Raw genomic sequence first — 21,275 nt, 5'->3', positions numbered from 1 at the left:
TGAAGTTACCCGGCACATTTTCAATTACCCGGACCCGGCAACTGAGAAGTGGGCCCAGCGCCGGGTAATGTCAGGATAGCTGAAAATAATCACATCACTTACCTGTGGCAGCATCAGAAGTTTCTTCAGCCGGCGTGGGAGCTGCAGGAATCCATTACACAGCACAGCAGCAGTGTGAGCCAGGGAACCATGTGACCGGAGTAGGAGTGTTCCTATTGGACAGACCGCTGTTCAGTGGGAGCACTCCTGCTCCGGTCACATGGTTCCCCGGCTCACACGGTTCCCCGGTTCACACTGCTTACCTGCTGCTGTGTGGGTAAAACTATTGATTTTGGCCGGGTACCCGTTACCTGTTTTTTTTTTATAAAACATTACCCGGTACAACACTCGTTTGTACATCATGAGGGGGATTTGATCATCCACGTCATCAAGGGGGCTGGACAGGACATTTAACATTATCCAACACTTGATAAAGTTGATGACCGAATATGGTCCTATAGTATTCCCCCTCATGATGTAGAGACCCATATTCGGATACGTCATCCAGGGAGTTGGGACAGACTGGAGACTGCTTATTACCTTCAGAGCTGCTGGGGAGGGGAGATTGAGACCGCTGCAAGGTTAGTAGCGGTTTCTCCTCTCTCCTGATGCCCAACAGGATTACCGTTGCACGGGGTTCCATTCAGATGCCGGGACCCCCGAAGCGTTGGTCCTGTCGGACCGCTTACGTTTTTCAGGGCTGCAGTCAGTGCGGTTGAAGATTTGCGCAGTTTCTAAATCTAATGCTAGTTTTTGCACCAGGTTTGCGCAAGTTTTTTTTAGATGAAAAAATGTATTTAGGTGCTTGTGGAACAGTGTTTTTTACTCCCAGAAGGCATCGTCGTTTACAAGCCTTGAGGTAAACCTGCGACTCTAGCAAAGACGTAACATCTTATAATGTTGTCAGGTCCAACTCTGGGGATGCTGTTTTTAAAGTTGAAGCCATATTTGAAATAACTATTTCTTCCTCAAGGTTTTCAGGTCAGGCCCCGAGAAATCTCAATTAAAAGAATATGTTTGTGTCCAGTAAAACTGCCTTTTTTGTGTCACTCTTTCCCTGTTAATCTAAAGCCCATTCGTTGTCACTTTGTCCTCCTGTCTTCTATTTTTCTTTAAAAAAAAAAAATTAAATGGCAATGTCCCTTTTGTCAATATGAGGCCAAAGCGCTATTTGTTTTTTAACATAGTATTGAAGCAGGGGGTCTCCGGAGCGGAACCCCATTAATTTATGCTCCGGAGACCGGTGCTTCCGGAGATACTTGCCTCCGTAGTATGTGCCAGTAGCCACTCCAGCTTGGATTTAAATTTTAAAGCTCCTGCGTCACGAGGGCCAATAGGGAGCCGACCCTGATGACATCCGGGCTTGCTATTGGCCCGCAGGGCTTGGGAGATTTGAAACACAGCCATTATATGATCCCTGGTAGCTAAAATGTAAAAAAAAAAAAAAAAAAACACGCTTGGATTGACGCTTTAAGTCCCCTAGGCCCCACTGAGGGCAGACCATACCGCAGGGTGAGAAACACCGACCAAATGTATGGGATATAACGACCGTCCTTACAATCATCAATAAAAACTTGGGGGGGAAACAACTTAATTTTTTTTCTTCTCTCCTTTACAGGTGTTCTTTGATTTAATGAGAGAAATCCGTGCCCGGAAGATGGAAGACAGCAAAGAGAAGAACGGCAAAAAAAAGAGAAAAAGCCTAGCCAAGAGAATAAGAGAAAGATGTTGCATTTTATAATGAAAGGCCCTAACCCCCTCCCTATTTTGTCTATTACTGATGAGAACCATAACTTGTTAGCACGCCTCCAGGCAGCTCAGGTGACTGGCTTGGCTTTAACATTTCGGAGACTGCTGTCTAACACTACAAGCATGATTCGGAGCTGCACTGAAATTGAACTTCACTGACCAAAACAAACAACAACAAAAGCCGGTTTCGTGTTGCATTACCCGGGAGCAAAATTCCATCCTTACCATATATTCCTGCTTCTTTGTACATCTTCCTGAATGTACACATTTTGAGAGGGGCAGCAGTAGTCTATTGATAGTTAAACAGGATATACTGTACATTTCTGTGCTTTCGCTCCAAGCATTTCTTCAGTTCATTCTATGTCTTTTCCTACATTTTAATGGTGCCCATTAAAAAGAAAAACGGGTTCGTAGCTGCTTCTTGGCGTTAACGCAGAAATAAGATGGCGAGCATTTTTGTTCATTTTTGTATAGTTGCCGTTGAGAATTGTTCATACGTGAAATAACCCGTCCTTTAGAAATAGCCAGGTAGTGTTACCATTGTACATGGAAATGTATTTGAATATGCCTTAATGGGGGGGGGGGGGAAACCAAGAAGAAAAAAACAAACAAAAAATAAGTATGCTACAATCTTGTGAGGTGTAGACTTCGTGAGGAAGAATGTGTTTAACTATTTGTTTTGTGTAGTCTGTCTCTGTCTGATCGTTACAATGCACTGTGCCATCCTCATGGTCTGGGGGATAGATTCTAGAACCTGTCATTAACTGTGGTTTAGTAAACGTTGTCTTAGTAACTACTGGTAAGAAGCAACCTCATATGGTAAGTGGGAATGAGGATACTATGAAGGGATACATGGATCCACATGACATGAATGTGCATTCCTCTATGGGTTTCATAGAGTGCAGCTGAACCGCTGGGGTAAATGATGGTGGGTATTGTGTGCTTGTGCTTCTTTCTCTGCATACTTGAGGAGCAAACAGTTTATGTAGTAAAGTTAGACATTGAGAGGCTTCTTGATGGGGGGGGCGGGTGGGGGGTAATAAACCACGCTAATGCTCTTAATTACTTTGTGTCCCTGAAACCTACAGTTAAATTTGGGGATACAATAGAAAAACAAGAAGTACCACTTTAACAATATCTGAGAGTGAACAATCAGTTCTGTTTTATAACAGTTTCCATCCTCTGGCTATCTCGGTTTAGCATTTACACTAGATCCTGCTCGTAATTTTCCTTGCTTCTTTTTTTGTTACCCATTTGGAGTAGTTACGAAATTAACTGTGTGTGTGTGTGTGTGTGTGTGTGTGTGTGTGTGTGTGTGTGTGTGTGTGTGTGTGTGTGTGTGTGTATATATATATATATATATATATATATATATATATATATATATATATATATCACATGGATTTGTTATCTGTTATCGTGTTGTCATGTATACACACATTTGTATGTGTGCTGTATACTGCCAAGCACCCTACCTACATTGTGTTTAGTTTACTCGAGTGTCTCAGACTTTGATATATAGATAGAGCGCTCTCTCTCTCTCTCTCTCTCTCTCTCTCTCTCTCTCTCTCTCTCTCTCTCTCTCTCTCTCTCTCTCTCTCTCTCTCTCTCTCTCTCTCTCTCTCTCTCTCTCTCTCTCTCTCTCTCTCTCTCTCTCTCTCTCTCGACACACACACACGTCTTGAAAAGTCAAGAAAAACGTTTGATGCAAAAAATCTGTTTTTGGTTCTGTCAATAACCTTTTTCAAGTCTTGAAAAAGATTGATTGAACCTGAAACTGATTTTTTTTTTTTTTTTAATGCTTTTGCATTAAGCTTTTTTTTTTTTACTTTTTAAAGACGTGTGTGTGTGTGTGTGTGTGTGTGTATAGCTGTAGCGCTCTCATTGATCCAATTGGTAAAGTAAATGTACGTTTCCCATGTCTGCAGTTGTTGTGACTGTGAAGAAGCATCAAGAGCAGTGTTTAACATTGTGACTCTCCCAGGCAGGATAGAATCTGAGCCATTGAAGTCCAATTCTCACCCTAACAAATCCACAGCTGGGAGTTCTACCTAAAGGTGCAATCCCTCCTATGACCCAAATGAACCAATGGTTGCAAAATAATTTAAGGCGCTAAATCCAGGTGATTACAAACTTGCTAATTTTTGGTTTAAAAATAAAGTGTTTTAACATGGGAGGGGTTTGGTTTCCTGGAAGTACTTTTTTTGTGTGATATCACTATGTGCTGAACTGAAGTTTACACAGACACTTCCCACCTCTTTCCTCCTACTCTTCTTCATTGGCCCTATAACATGGACAGGGTGTGCTGAGATATTAACACTTTTTGGGGAAAGTAGTACTCAATCCAGAGTCTGTGATGAAACGAATATTCTTCATTTCCAAAGAAACCACAACTGCCAAAATGTTTGCGTTAAATACAATTTCAAATGTTTATGGACGGTAATTACATTTGAAGCTGTTTTCAAAGTGTGTGGTTTTTTTTTTGGTTTTTTTTTGCAAGCTAACCGGGATTGCGCCTTTAAAATACTCCAATAAAAATGTCTGGCTTGGATTTGTTGAGACCTTATAAAATTTGGTCCATCATTGTCATGAGATTTGTCAAATTAAGACACAGATTTAATACCCACTTGGTACCAACCTGGGAAATTCACTGTGAATTCTGCACTCTAATTATTATAATACCCCAGGACAAAAAAAATATTTCCATGCACATGTTTATATTAAAAAAAAAAAAACTATCTATTTTTTTTTCTGTATGTTTAGCTAACAAGCAGTTAACCATTTGCAGCAAACATCTTTGAGATAGCTGTGGTCAGAATTGGCCGATCTTCTGTGATTGTTTGTAGTCTATCGACCAGGGTTTTAACCACTAATGCTTTGAGGCTGTTATGCTGGGTACCGTGGTATTATGAAGCCACAAGTTTCAAAGAACAAAACATGTAAACGGCTGATGCTACTGCCCGGGTTTTTTGTTTGTTTTTTGTTTTGCAATTTGAGCCATTTCAAGACAAAATAAACTTCAATTTTGTATTTTACTTGCGGTCATTTTTTCTTTATATACATCCTGTCATCCAAAGGTGCAGTTCCCCTGTTTCCTGAAACAAAGCTGTGTGGGATGCTTTTAAAAGCAGATTATCAACACTATATTTATTTCTAGTGTAACACACTTACCACCCCTTCCCCCACCCCTCCCCAATCGCAGATAGGGACCATGTGGGGAAATCTACATATGTTGTCAGGTGTATGGTGCGTTACCTGTCAGGCTCACAGGAGGCCTGAACCTCCACCACTGGGAGCCTGGGGTGTATCCCGGAACGTACTGCTTACAGCGCCTCCACCTGTGCAGGGATTCTAGTGTGTAGAATAACCCCTGACACAGGAACCACATACAGTAAATAAATACTTACACCAGGTTATGGATAAAACCGTTTACTATATGCAACTTAATTATAACACATCACAATATAACATCAACAGCATCACAGCAGTGTCAACCTTTAACCTGGCCTCACTGGGCCTCAACCCCACAGCCTATACCCGAGTAGCAAAAGTCTCATAACCCCACCCAAGTGTGAGACAGGGCTGCCCATTAGATGGTGTATACCTGCCCGGGGCTCCTACACCCGGGTACAGCAGAATAACGGTAAGAGGATCCGTCTGCGTCCAGCGCTGAAGCTGCAGCAATGGCGGCCTCTTCCAATTCAGAGGGCCTCCCTCTGAGTGATCTCACCGTCAGATAGTCTCTTCAGTGTGGTAGGTCTGGCCCCAGACTACACTTGTCAGGGTCTCGCAGCACTGCAACTGTGTCCCTCAATTTGCACACCAATAAAGGGTAAAGGTCCCTAACTGAAGGGGCCTTCCCTGCAGCAGCCACAATCCAGAATATGACTCGGGGCCTAGGGGGGCGTAACCTGGCCTAGCACAGGGGCTACTGCTCCCTGGACACACCCTTCTCTAACCTCCCAGCTCGATAGGAAGATAGATAGGAAAAAGCAGGCACCAGCAGTACAGAACCAAAAAATGAAAGAACATCCAGAGAGCGTGTGCCCATTAAAAAGAATAATGGATTTCAGCAAAAAACAACCACATTATGGGGTACAGAGCCCCCCACCAACGCGTTTCACGCGTAAGCTCTTTATCAAGGTAACTTTAAAGTGCTCACCTGCCCGTTTTTATAGTCCTCTGAAGCGTGCTGCAATTCATCTGCATTCACTTCCTGAAACTTGCAGGCACAGCGTCCGCGTGATGACGTCAGCACGCAAAGTGAGGCATACAAAAAAATTCAAAACATGTCAACTTTATTAACAATATGACAAACAAACATCTACAATGTTAAAAATGCCAATAAGAGTATCAGGCATATCTTCCTGAAGCAGGAACCCAAAGAAATATCAGAAAATTACAAAAATAAAACGAAATATAAAATAGACTATGATTATTCCTGCTAAAAACAAGAAAACAAACCAATGGATAGACTAGATGATGAAAATATAAGTGCATATGTAAGCATACATTGTGTATATAAAGACACACCATATATACAGATATAAACAAAGAGTTATTATGCAACTAAAACGTCATAATCCATTAGAAAAAAAGAGACAAAAATAGTATAATGTGATGTACTTGGAAGTGACATTGTTATACTCAATATAAAAGATAAAAAATGAGATAATCAAAATATTTCATCTTGTTGGATAACATTTAAATTATGTAAATTACTCAAGATGTTATTTGAGATAAGCTTAAATGAGGGAAAATTAGAGAAAAATTGCCCATGAAAAAATATTGAATTAATTCATAAAAATTAATAACAATAGCAATAACAATGGTTTAGATTCACAAATGCAAATTAAAATTTCGTTAACATATACAAAGGTATATATGAAATGGGGAAAAGAGGGAAAAGAAGGGATATATTCTTATCCCAATATCACAATATCTGAATCAATGTAGAAAAGGTGCCAAGTCCCAATCAGAGTTTAGGCCAGAGGGAACTCTTGTTTTTAACGTAAAAATCCAGTACAATTCACGCTTGTCTAGGAGCTCCGCTCTATTGCCACCTCTGACAGGACTTGGCACATGTTCTATACCCATGTGTAGTTAAATGTATCTATGCTACCCATTCTACAGTTAGTAAAATGACATGACACCGGATGAGTGAGATCGCCTTTCTTAATGAGTCCCATATGTTCCCTGATACGTACCTTCAGGGCCCTGGTCCCATATATTCCCTGGTCGTACGGCCCACATACTGTTTACCGCATCCGCAATTTAAAACATAGATTACGAATGTGGTATCACAATTAATGATGATTCCCAGCTCTTACTGACTTGTCCTAGCGCACCAAAATGTAGCTCTCTGCAGGGGAAGCTCTGCCATCCGATTGGTTGCTGTGGGTCAGGTGGTTGGCATGCCCCATGGGCTTGTAGTCCTTTGCAGACCTTTCTATTGGGGCCACGTGCGCGATCGCAACTGCATGCGCGACATTGTAATGGCCGGCGCATGCGCGAACCTGTAATGAACGCTGCTTCGCGTGAACCTCCGCGCATGCGCAAACACCAGCACCAACCCCAACATGGCCGCCTTAACTCCTGGGGCTACACCTCGCACGTGCGAGCTCGCACGGATGCATACAAGATGGCGGCGCCTGACTGCAGATGCCGCCGGGAGCCCCTGGCGACGCGCTCGCCCCTGCAGCTCCCCGGCACAGCGCGGGGATCCCCCCGCTAAGCGGAGGTAAGGGGGGCCCAGGGGGAACCCTGCTACACTAGTTTTTAGTTTATTTGAAATTTTCTTTAAACTGTCCCATAGAGCAGCGGTGCGCAAACTGGGGGTTGCGCCCGATTATTTAGGGGGGGCGCGGGCTGCGTGCGGGGAAACCTGGGGGCGGGCAGAGCTGTGCACGGGCGGCCAGAAGCTCCGTGCTGCTGCTTCTATGCTCTGTCTTGCAGAGGGGGCGGGGCCTTGCTGCGGGGCCTTCCCTGCACACAGACAAGCCCTCCTCCTGTCTTTTACCCGCCCGTTTTCAGCAGCACCTGAGCAGGCTTAGTTACTCCTCACTACTCAGACATACAGTATCTAACTGTTGGACCAATTAAGTCCAGTAAATATGACACTACACACATGACAAGAGTCTGCTACCTAGAAGGGTTTCTTTTTTGATCAAACTCTTTGATCACCATCACTACCTTAGTTACTCCCTACCCTGTGTGTGTTTATATATATATATACACACACACAAACACACACAGGGTAGGGAGTAACTAAGGTAGTATCGGTGGTGATCAAAGAGTTATATATATATATATATATATTGCTATGTGGATGTGTGTATATGTATACATATGGATTTGTAATATAAACTTTATATGCCATCATTAAGAGCAATAAGTATTCAAACCTGGTAGCTATTTAATCTGGGTGGTATACATGTGCACACACATGAATGAGCATGATTTTATATATATGGGTTATGCCCATGTGTATGTATATATATATATATATATGGTGATATGTTTTTATTTATATATATTTTGTATTTATTTTAGCTTCATTGATTAATATTTGTACATCTGATTTGAGCTCAATTAACTAGTTAACTTAATCTATGCACGTATACCCAATTAGCTGAGATCTTATCTGATTGGATCACGAAGATATATATACTAATGATGTACATCCGATATCCATCCCCTGATGAAATCACCTAATGTGAAGAAACACGTAGGGTAATTGCTAGTGAGAGCAAGCTACACCATACCTTGCAATCCTGGACTCTAAAGACTCTAAGACGCTGATGCTGATGGTTCACTTCCTATGGTTTCTGCTCTATTCAACCCGGCCCAGCACCCATTGTACATGTGGTTTGTTTCCGGAGGACACCAATATAGGTTGTGCGCTCCCTGAGTTCCTGCTGGACGGTGGCTCAGAGGTGCCAGGAGTACACACGAGGGAGAGGCGTGCGAGCAGAGCAGCGGAGTCCAGCGTTTGGTGCATGAGTATTAATCATAATATGCTCTTTATGCTATTTTGTTTGTGAGTTTTAAATTGTTGGACTTTTTATTGGGAATATTAAATGTTATTTTTTTTACATATTGCACTAGGATCGGACGCTTTCTTTTTTTTGTTTTTCATATATATATATATATATATATATATATATATACTGTATATCTGCAGTGTGTGTGGTGTCAATGTGTGTTGTGTGTGTGTGTGTGTGTGTGTGTGCTGTGCCTGTTGGTTGTCTGTTTGTGATTGTGTGGGTTGTGATTGTGGGTGTTGTGATTGAATGCAGCGGTGCATAAACCGAGGGGAGGGCGCCCCGGGCGCAAGATTATTTAGGCGGGGCGCGTGTGGCAAAACCTGGGTGCACAGGCGAAAAACATTTGCGCGGGCGGCCAAGAAGATGTGCGCGGGCAGGCGAAGATGTGCGCGGGCGGCCGAACAGAATAGTGCAGGTGGCGACCACGTGATACGGAGGTACGGGGGAGAAGCACGCCCCAGCGCTGTGATGTCAAACGCCCCTCCTTCCGGTGTCTGCCCTACAATAGCGCTCTATTCCTGCTCTCCTCCTCTGGCAACCTGCTTCGCTGCGATCCTCTGCAATTAATTATACATTGCCACCGCTCAGTGGTCGCTTGTGCCACATGCCCTCACATCTAATTCGCTATCAAGACAAACGCAAACACATGAAAGGCAGGTCAAAGAAACCCACCTACCTCTGCATATTATTTAAGACCAAAGGAATGACTTGGAGTACACCAATACCTCTGAGGTCTTAACAGCATCTTGGGCACTGGCTGAGGCCGTCGAACCGTCCTTTGAAACCTCGGATAGATTGATCCACAGAACAGGGAGCTGTATCACCTTTGCTAAACTCCCATCCAACATAGCTTCTATTCCCCCAAGGCTGTTTCTAGCGGTGGGTTGGAGACGGGAAGATTCTGCTGTTGGAGCTGTGCGGGACCGATTGTTCTGTGACCATCCCATACGCAAAGGATGTCATCAATGGGATGGAGATGAGACGACGATGAATGATTTCATTAAATATCTGAATGACAATAATATGAATTTAATTTTTAGTCATAAATCAGATGTGAGTTCAATTGATTTCTTGGATTGGAAACTAACTGCTACTGATAATGGAAGTGTTTCCACAAAAGTGTTTTTCAAAGAAGTAGATACGAATAACTTACTGTTTGCTACTAGTAAACACAAGAAAACATGGATCTCAAACATCCCCAGGGGCCAATTAGTTAGAATAAAAAGAAATTGTAGTACCCCTGAGGATTTCGAGGAGCAGGCCACCAATTATTCCTCAAATTTATTGAAAGAGGATACCCAGAATCAAGTCTATTAGTAGATTTGTAAAAAGTTAGAAGTATGAATAGGGACTCTATGGTTGCACCTAGAATATCTAAAATACCATCAAGTCCTGTTGGACAATTAGAAGTTCCCTTTATCACTACTTATAATTCAGTTAATTTAAAAATTGAAGAGATTTTTTAAAAACCATTGGACCATTCTTCGTAATGATACCATCCTTGGAGAACATATTCCTCAAACACCTAAATTCATTTATAGAAAAGTTAAGAATTTAAAAAATACACTTGTTCCCAGTGATATTTCCCCCCCAAGTAATGCTAGAGAGAGGTTGTGGCTTAATAAACCTATCGGTAACTTCACATGTGGAAATTGTTCTGTTTGTAAACATCTGCACACAGACAGAAAAAACATTTAAATCTGCTATTACAAATGAAGAGTTTAAAATCGAAGACTTCATTAACTGTAACTCAACCCATGTAATATACCTTATAGAATGTGCCTGTAATATTCAGTATGTGGGCCGCACTAAGCGGAGTCTTAAAGTGCGGATTCAAGAGCACATTAGGAATATTAGACATGGATACGAGAAACACAGTTTATCTAAACATTTTTTATTGTACCATAATAAAGATCCCTGTACCCTTAGATTTAAGGGAATCAAAATTGTCTCTAGAGGTAGGAGAGGAGGAGATAGATTAAAAGATCTTTCTGTACAAGAAACCTTTTGGATTTACCAATTGGAATCTCTTTCCCCTAATGAGTTAAATGAAGGTGTAGACATTTGGTCCCTTTATTGAATGCATGTATTTCTTCTATACCCTGTAGACTGTATTCTATATTTAATGGAATGTTACTAATTTTGTGTTTCTATTCTTTCAGTATTCTCATGGAGCTAATTCATTGCCATTTGTTTTATTTTATATTATTTTATGTGTGTATTTTTTATATATTTTATATTTGTATTAAAGTATTGAAGTAATAGAGTAATCAACTGTTCACACAGCTGTATGTTAAGTGCAGCTAATGGTTGGCTGCCATTCGACCGCTGGGTAGCCAATCACAGGTCATTGAGTGGTATTTATTTTGAGCATTAGCCCAACATCTTTATTCCCTGAAGAAGTAGCTGTTTAGCGCTACGAAACACGTTGGAATATATCACTCTTTTATCTGTATGCTCTCCAGTATTGTATGGCAAGATTCTGGTGATTTAGCAGCCTTTCAGAGAGACTCTTTCCTTTTGACGCACACGTGTTGACGTCATCATCATCCGACGGCGCACAGTGCGGCGCTGCGATTCTGACGTGAGACGCTGTCTTACGAGGCTGTGAGTGCACCAACGGAGATCCCGGTCTCAGCGGAGCCTGAACCGGACTTACCTGGAACTTGTGGGTGAGCCCATTGGACTCTCTAAGTACACCTTGTGTTGAACAGGGACCCTGCAGACCACCTTGATGGAGACTACGGAAGTGGACTAAGACATCCCATCCCTGCTGTCCCTGTGTGCTCCAGTGTTCCTGAGTGGTAACAGATACCAGTGTTATATTCTGTGCCTGTTTTCCACTTGCTTGATGTACGCAGAACCTTGAACCATTTTTAACATAAAATTGTATTTACTTATTTCACGATGAGCGTTGTGCGCTATTCTTTGTCTTGTTTTGCCTAGTTACCCAGGGTCTTGGGCTACCCTCTGTACAGCAGCAGACGCTCCGTTTATTTGACTGGTAATACAGTTAAAATTTAAATTATCCACTTTGGGCTTATAGTGGTAATATTTATTCACTATGCCATCACAAACATTAATTCATTTTAGCTGTGCACTTGTATTTTTATCTCTCTACCTACCATATCATGTAAGTTCTAGTAAGACAAGAACAGTGATAGGCTGTCCTATGGGTTTTCCCCCTCCTCATACTGACTTCCTGAGTGACTGGAGTGGTGGTGCATGTGCTGGGCCTTCACTCTTTGAGCTACCGGAAGGAAGTGCCTATATTATAGTATGAAGTTCAGCCCCTTAGGGCTGGGTCCTTTAGTCTGTGGTTGGGGTTCCAAACTATCCCTTCATGGGGTAGGAGCTCTGAGCTCTCCTCCCGGCTGGGAGTGAGACATGTGCTCAGTCCATCATAGGCTGAGGCACTAATTCAATCCAGAGAGGCCTCACTATTACCAGCAGGCCAGTACCATCCAGAAGCCAGGGATCTACCTTATCGACTAAAGCATTCGCTCTAACAACATCGCAGTGGCTGCTATAATACAGATCACACTCATTTATACTTCTGGCTCCGCGGCAGTCTGTGTGGAGGGGGGGGGGAACGTGTGCTACAAATATTTATAGAATCATAGACTTAAATATGAGAGATAATTCCCAGTGATTCCATGAATAGATAAATGTGGACCCCCCCGCATACATAATTTTTTTTTTTTTCATAAGCTACAGTATGTATAGCTAGTACGTTATTAATGTATATTTTTGTTCTGTGACTTTGATAACATTTGGGTAACGATATAAAAGTGAAATATTGCGACAAACAAAACTCTCTATAGTTAGATTGAAATGGGGTGGGTATATATATATATATATTTTTTTATTTTTTTTTATTTTTTTTTATTTTAAATGTGTATAGAAAGTCTGTACGTCTAATTAAGCATTTTGCGTATTTACTCTTTACTTTTAGAGGGGTATTGTGATGTTTTTATATATAAGGAATGTTTTGTATTTTTATAATTTGAAAATAAAGGGAAGGGGAAAGGGAGGAACAAACATACGTCATACTACTATACATTAATATCAGTCTCCACGCTACCTGTTCACTATATACAGGTTTCTTTTAACTATCACTACTAGTGCTGTACCCAACGGTTATCAATTATTAACTGTGACCTATTTAGGTCTTATATACTACCAGTAGAACCTTTATTCATTACTTAGATATCCCTTGGCTTTCAGTTTTTGACATTTATGTACACAGCGTTTTCCTTGTTTTATATGTTTGGTCACCACAGTGATTTATTCACTTTAATACACTTTAGGTGTATTATAATTCACATTGTAACTTAATATTTTTTCCTTTTTTTTTTTAACTTTAATATCATTAAAATTGATTTTAAATTAACTACCACATTAAACTATACATTGAGTGCTTGTAGAAGGGTGTGCTTTCTCTAAACTTCACTTGTATTTTTATAATAAAGAAATTAATCGGCAATGTAAAAGTTTATGAAAAAAATAAAAAAACTTCAAATATAAATATTAAGAAAATTCCTAGAGTGCTTATTGGTGTACTTTTTTCCTTTGTGTGGGTGTGTGTGTGCATAATTCTATAATATATTCTGGATTAAGCGTATAGCAGAAGTAATAAACACACAATTCCAGCAATCTCTAACACCAAGACCCACCACAGTGTGTGTGTGTGTGTGTGTGTGTGTGTGTGTGTGTGTGTGTGTGTGTGTGTGTGTGTGTGTGTGTGTGTGTGTGTGTCAAAAGAAGTGCTACTGAGGGTGGCCAAATGTATTCACATTCACATCCACTACCAGTTTAAGTTCTTTCAAAACTAAGGCTGTCTCACATTTTAATCTGGCCTGTAACTGTTACATAAGCCTATAATATACATCCTCTCTAACTGTGCATGCAATGTATTGTATATAATGAATACCCTGTTCATTTATGTAACTGTATTTTTAACCATGTATTATTTGTCATATTAACTATGTCCAGGACATACTTGAAAACGAGAGGTAACTCTCAATGTATTACTTCCTGGTAAAACATTTTATAAATAAATAAATAGATAAATAATACAACAAAAGACAAAAATACCCAATGTTACATCCAATGTGCCAAAATACATAGTTGAATACTTCAATGTTAGTATTCTCATGAGTAAGGGTCATTTTGTTAAACCCTTTGGACAAAGCGTTATAAGCCTGCAGCCACGTCACGGCGTGACCAGTAAACAGGTCCTAACACTACCTGTGAAAATTCTCAGTTACTTCTGCTGGAGGGAGAATGGCCTCAGTGTGTCTGTCCTGCACAGGAACATGGAGAAACTGCTACTTAAAAAGTGTGGTGGGGTGAGCTTAAAGCTGCAGTTCAAACTCCCGGATTTTTTTTTACTTCAATAATTTTATGTGGGCAATCTCTACTTACCTAAAGAACTGCATAGCTGCCGGTCAATTCGTTCTCCGTCTATTGATCGGCAAAGTTTGGCGACATCTTTAGATCTGGGGAATGTAAATGGTTGCTATAGGAACAAACATGTTTGTTAAAATAGAATTCAAGAAAATTGATCTTTCAAATTTGTTGTTTTTTTAAAACAGAAAATGCTAAAAGTATTTTTTCTTAATACAGAAGTGATTTATTTAAAAAAACACACATGCAGGATACTGCATGAACTGCAGCTTTAAACTCTGGGAGGAGGGGCCGAAGTAAAGACGAACACCATTCCAAAACTGCTATATTGTTTTGTTTTCATAGATTACCTATCTCAATCCCTAGGCACGCCTTACATTTAACGATGAGGCCCAAGTGAAACGATCAATCTTTTTTTGCTTCTCCCCCCAAACCCCCCTCACCTCCTCCACGTGGGGTGACTGTATTGCACTTCTGAACATTACGAACTAATGTAAGGCAGCCCAATTGGGGAAACTTTTTCTATAGCACTCTAACCAAGTGGTCAGAAGATGGGTTGATGTTGAATCCACATTTTGTGAGCCCCTCAAGGTTTCTTAAATTTTTCCTGGCACAAAAGGCAGGTTCCTATGCAGTAGGATGGCTACTTATCTTTTCTTCACCGGAGCCGAGGCTACAAACACCTGTGGGAACGCCTTGTCCCAAAAGGTGAAGTGTGATTCGCGTTAAAAGTGAGTCTCCTGTAAGAACACCATGCCTGTTGTTCCTGGCTGTCCTACGTATGTGGGGACTATTTAGGCCTTCAACGTTATGCGTAATACATTTTAGGTTAGCCATGGAAGATTGATGTGGCCCCCCCACTTCAGTGTGGTACGTACGCGACGGAGCGCCGATCACATACCGGCCCTACACGGTGTTGGTCATAAGGGCCCTGGAGATGCCACTAAGGGGTTATTGCGATTGGCTGCCTTGGAAATATTCAATTACTGTTACAAGGAGAAAATGTGAAAATTAAATGTGTTTTTCTTTTCATCTGGTCCAGTAAATTCAATGTTTATCAAATACTTCTTGTCCTTTACTATTTCTGTTTACATGACGTGTTCTTGTTGTTTGCTTATAAAGAACAAAAGTAAAACAATGGTGCGTAACAATTTACCGGTGAATTCTTGGGGGCGCAAACAGGTTAGCCTACAAATGGTAAAAACAACACCAAAGCATGGGGTTCACTCTATATACTTGAAAAGAAAGATCTGTGAGGTTTCGAAAAACTCAATAAACTATCATTTAATCTATTATAATTCTCATCTTTGTTGTCTAAATGGCATCAAAACCTCCATGGAATTGTATAATTCTACATTAGCTGAAAAAATGCAGATATTGCTTGAAGCCACAAAAAACATTGGCAGCAGCCGTGGTATGATATTCCAGTAACAAAACCTCAACCGCCATACAAATGCCATGGATACATTTGTGCCTTTCTGTAATCTGTTCTTCTACCTCTCTCTTTTTTGGCCTGGCTACAATTTCCCACACCAAACAGCTCTGTGACTGCTCCCATTACCATGATTTAATGTTTTCCTTGAAAATGATTTTTCAGAAAGAAGAAAAAGCTAAAGACTTTCCAATATCCACATGCATAATTTGTTTTTCTTTATTGCAGATTGCATGGGGACTGAATCAAGTTTTTCAACCACGCATATTAGTTACTCGTATAGTCTGAAGGTTTCTTTCCTTTAATAAATGAGAACAGCATCTCCTGTTCTCTTGCACCATCTTCTGGACAGATTCTCAAATAACAAAAGGATACCATATTAACATATACTTGAGCCAGAGCCACAAAGCTCCGTTAGGCTATTTATCGTAACGTTACCCACAACTATAGCAACAATAACCTTTAACACCTATCAGAGTTGGCTTGAAATAAAGCGGGGCTCGATGCAGGGGAAGAGCGCGGGGCCTCTTACCTGCTCCGGCATCTGCACATCTCAGCAATGTCGCGGTGTCATATGATGTAGCCAGAATGCATCATAGGAAGACTCAGGTAACATCACAGGTACCGTCAACACAAAGGCCAAGGCTGGCTGCTCAGCCGATTGCGTATACATATGTAGCCCTGGCTGGTTTGGGGCTATAGGTCTGCCCTCCTCTTGGCAGTAATCCCTATTAAGGGTATGTTGCCTGGAGTAATCATGGGTTTTCCCCACACCTTGTAGCTCAGTGAGTCAGAGAAGGTAGTGCAATCAGGCCTGCTGTCCAATCAGGGACAGGGGGCTGGTTCTTACTGGAACTGACTTAAGGAGCTGCACAGCTCAATTTAGTCAGTTGTGCCTCTAAAGTGATAGAGGTGTGGTCTCTCCAACTCAGTAGTGCAGGGCTCTGCTTACTGAGGCCTTCCCTACGGGGACAGGTGAAAGACTATTCCCCTTACCCCACAAGGGGGTAAGGGAAGAGCAAGGACTGCTCCTGGTGGCTGGTGGCTGGGAGTGAAGGTCCAGGGACATCCTAAAGGTGAAGACCTGAGTGATAAGAATGGATTCAGTGTAAGCTGTGCATTGCTGTGATTAAGAGCCAGAGACTGAATAAAGATCACCTGTTTCTACGTTCTCCTTGCCTGAGACTGAAATCTATCAGGGAGGAGAAGGGATAGTTCTCCTGCAGAGATTTCTCCCCACACATCTGGGGGCTGCAAGAGATGGAGGCGCTGTCACCATGAGTATGATTCAGGCAAGACCCCAGAAGCCTGCCTGACCTCCCCTATAAGACCATGCAGGATACCCAGGGCCCCCTGTTACCAGCAGGTTTGCACCACACTACCATGAGTAACCAGACGATCCAAAACAAGTGTGTGCAGCGCACAACATAAGAGAGAGGCAGGTCTGACCAAAAATAATTACTTTATTGGGAAAACATAAAATCGAGGGTAGTAGCCCTTCTACGTGTTTCGTGCAGGCTATGCACTTTATCAAGAAGTCTGATCGCTTGGACTTCGGACACAGCTGCACGCAGAAGGAAGACTGCTGGGGGTTTATGTGAGTACTCATACCTTTAGGCCAACCCAATGAGGAGGGGAGGGGTAGTCACTTGCTCACTCCCTACCTTCAGGGTTCTATAGAGCCTTTTTTCATGAGGTTTAGAGTGTAACAGAAATTATTGCTCAATTGTCAATACCCAGCGAGTTCTCCCTTGTCTTTAATGGACTTAACCAAAGAATCATAGGACCAGGCATTTGAGCATCACTTTATCTCTATACTGCTGCGACACTTTATTCTAACAAATCACCGGTTTGTACCTGGCAGGTACCTGGAATGCGACGCTGTTCACCTGTAGCATGCCGCGTTCGTTTTGCCTTTCCAGCCACGGGTCATGCCCGGCTGATGCGCGGCTGATGTGTTAATTTATAATGGTTCAGGATTTAAAAGGCTGCAATGCTTCGAGTGTCCGCCAGATGGCATAAATTCATGAATTGTAATGCAGTATATATATACTGTATATATATATATATATTTATATATATATTGTATAACAACAACCCCTATAACCCCTAACATACAGTACTGTACACATACAGTACTGTATATGCACATCAATGATACTATGGGCCGGCAGGGGCGAGATGTGTTTGCAGCAGAGAGAGATCCGCTGCTCTCTCTGCGCAAACATCGGCACATTAAAAATTATTTAAAATACATTTTTATTCATAGTGTAGATGTGCAGGGGGTCTCGGGAGCTGAACCGCATTGGTTTCAGGTCGGGGGACCCCCTGCTCCCCGAGATACAGCCCCCTTTATGAGGTGCCGGTATCCCTCTGCGTTTAAAGGTCCCGATCACGTGACCGCGGCCTGTAAACCAAGCAGAGGGATACCGGCACCCCATAAAGGGGCCTGTATCTCGGGGAGCAGGGGGTCCCAGGACCTAAAACCAAAACGTTTCTGCTCCGGAGACCCTCTGCACATATACAGTATAAATAAAAAACATATATAAATAAACACTCGTTCCTTACCTTAGCGGCTATGTGCTACGGTAACGAAGCAGCATTTCTGTATTTTAATAATATTGTACAGTGAGCAGGGGGTTCCCTGAGCCAGAAATTAATGCTCAGGGGACCCCCTGCTCCTGCACAATATTATTAAAAATACAGAAATGCTGCTTCATTACCATAGCGTATAGCCGCTAAGGCAATGAAGGGGTTAACCCACTGTGCCCGCTTTATTGTGGGTAGCGGGGGTGGGTGAGGGGGGTATTTGGCCCTTGGTGTGAGTTTAGGACTTGCGGGGGGGTTGCGGGTGCACTTAACCCCTTCACGACCGTAGCAGTTAATACCACTACGGTCATGAAGGAGTTAACCCCTCCCGCTACCCCCCGCAAGCCCTAAACAACCACCGTTGGGGCTAATACCCCCTTCACCCACCCCCGCTACCCACAATAAAAAAAACTCACACACAGCAGCCGTCCAGAAAATAAATAAATAAATAAATAAATACATGAATATAAATAAATACATTTGAAATACATTTTTATTCATAGTGTAGATGTGCAGGGGGTCTCGGGAGCTGAACCGCGTTGGTTTCAGGTCCGGGAACCTCCTGCTCCCCGAGATACAGCCCCCTTTATGAGGTGCCGGTATCCCTCTGCATTTCAAGGTCCCGATCACGTGACCGCGGCCTGTAAACCAAGCAGAGGGATACTGCCCCCCTCAAAAGGGGCCTGTATCTCGGGGAGCAGGGGGTCCCCGGACCTAAAACCAAAACGTTTCTGCTCCGGAGACCCTCTGCACATGTACAGTATAAATAAAACACACACATCAATAAAGAATCGTTCTTTACCTTAGCGGCTATGTGCTATGGTAATGAAGCAGCATTTCTGTATTTTTAATAATATTGTACAGTGAGCAGGGCTCTAGTACCATGTGACAGGTTTTCATTGACGTCACATCCTTTCTCCCCCAAGCCTCTGTCACATGGTATACTAGAGCCAATCAGAGTAGGGATGGAGTTCCCACGCTCTGATTGGCTACCGTAACATGTGTGGACGGCCATGTGTCTTTTAATGACGTCATCTTAAAGGCAATTGAAGCAAAGCCATTCTGATTGGCTGTGCTTTCATTGCCTTTAAGTGACGTCATCATTATTTTTTTTTATCGGCCAAAACACATGGTTTTCACGGCCCAATCAGGACCGTGGGAACCAGGACGAAAAATGTGACGTCATAGGCCTTTAAAAGCCTATGTCGTCTCATTTTGATGTCAGACGCCGCGGAGGAAGGACCTCCGGAGAAGAAAGAAGACAAGGGCGTGGCCGAAGACGGACAGAAGACCCCGCCCCGCCCGGAAGGAGATAGAAGAAAGAAGAATACAGATGAAGATGGATTACAAATAGAAGACCCGTGGATTGATTTGGATTTTTAGTTTAATGTTTATTTTTTTATGGTTTATTATTTTATGGGTTCCTGTGCCTGGTGGATTGGTTCGTGAGTAAGCTGCGCAACGGGAATCGGTGGGGCCAAGTAATGGTAAGTGAACTAAAGAAATGTATTTTATTTAACTTGTTAATTTTTTCAAAAGGTTTTTTAACATTTTTTTTTTGTGGTATATCATTTCTTGCCACTGTATGTATGTATGTATATATGTCTAGAGAGATATATACATAAGGGGAGGAAATGATGTTGTTTTAAAAGCTTGATTTGATGTGTTTTAAATTAATTTGTCTATGCTGCTATGCATTATTGTGAGTTTAAAGTATTTTAAAATTAGATAGATGTAATCCTTGGTATTGTATTGTGTGTTTGAGGGAGGTCAGGGATAGCCTTGGTTTTAAAGGTTGTATTCTGGTCGGTACTTATATTTTTTCACAGGCTAAATTGTTCTGCTCCAGGCGTGAATTAGTTAATTGTTTCATTGTTCGGGATGGAGTCTGAATTGTTTAGGGATGTAAATAATGATTGCTAATTGATTTTTGTTTACTTGGTTGATTCATTTGCAGAATGTATATGGTGCATAGATTTTCTGCATCATTTATACAATGTAAATGCAATGTATTGATTGGAATGTGAGGTGTTTCATTGGCTTTTCATTGGTTTGTGATGATTTAGATTGTAAGATCAGTTAGGATTATTAAAGGAAATTGACTTTAATGTAGTGTGTCTATGGAGAAGTGTTATTTGTAGTACAGTATGGTTTTGATAACCCTTCTACATTTATTTGTATATTGGTTCATCATGTGTGTGTATATACTGTATATATATAGGGGGGGGGAAAGAATCGCACTCACAAGGATAAGGAAGTTAAAAGCGTATCGTGAATAAATCACCACCATCCGGCGTCTTTGCTTGTCTTTACTTGTCTCTGATGTCGCTAACTGGATATAGACAATCCGTGGTCATCAGGATATTCACTCGAACGTAGAACAAGGGAACCGGCAATGGATTGGAGTCCTCTGAAGATCTCTCAGCTGCGAGGCCTGTGAATGTTACACACACGAACCGGCCTGTTCGTGCGCAACGTAATGACGCAATGTCCGTGACGTAGTGCGTGATGACGCTCCCTGATGCGTTTCGTCACTCTCGGGCGACTTTGTCAAAGGGTGGTAGGGAAGGGGCTGAGTTCATGCAATATTTATATAGCTTGGTGTCCTGACAGCCCATAAAACACAGCTGAATAAAATATACTAAAAGAAAGCTTAATCAACAGTTAAAAGCACATTACGAGCATATATATACAGTTTACACAATATTTAATATACGAATTAAAAATAGTAGAAAAAGAGTATGTGTAGATGTTCTGTAAGTATTATAAGTAGTTAAATCTTACCGATGGACAGTAAGTGAGTGATTAAATTAGAATGTCGCTAACACCACAAGGAATTAATATATTAATTGTGTATATATTCTTTCTTAACAATTGAAATTATAAGTCAATTGTATATATGAAAAACTAATTATAAAAGATAGCAATAGTGGTTTCCAAAAGTGGATATGATGATTCATAGTAGCTATACTGGAAGTTATAACAGAGATCTAGTGTTTAACAGCATAATA

General features: G+C 41.6%; 1 protein-coding gene across 2 annotated transcripts in view; it reads left to right on the top strand.

Moving 5' to 3' along the window:
- Positions 1–2,379, top strand: part of RALA (RAS like proto-oncogene A) — a 69,272-nt gene extending 66,893 nt beyond the window's left edge. For both annotated transcript variants that reach the window (XM_075586604.1, XM_075586605.1), the window contains exon 5: positions 1,658–2,379. In XM_075586604.1, the coding sequence (XP_075442719.1) occupies positions 1,658–1,780 (123 nt within the window). In that variant the 3' untranslated portion in view covers positions 1,781–2,379. The remainder of the gene's footprint in view (positions 1–1,657) is intronic.
- The last annotated feature ends 18,896 nt before the right edge of the window (positions 2,380–21,275 follow it).

Source organism: Ascaphus truei, chromosome 2 (genome assembly GCF_040206685.1).
Source record: "Ascaphus truei isolate aAscTru1 chromosome 2, aAscTru1.hap1, whole genome shotgun sequence".
Taxonomy (NCBI): Eukaryota; Metazoa; Chordata; class Amphibia; order Anura; family Ascaphidae; genus Ascaphus; species Ascaphus truei.
Note: the sequence above shows the minus strand (reverse complement) of the source record. Positions and strands in the feature narration are given on the sequence as shown.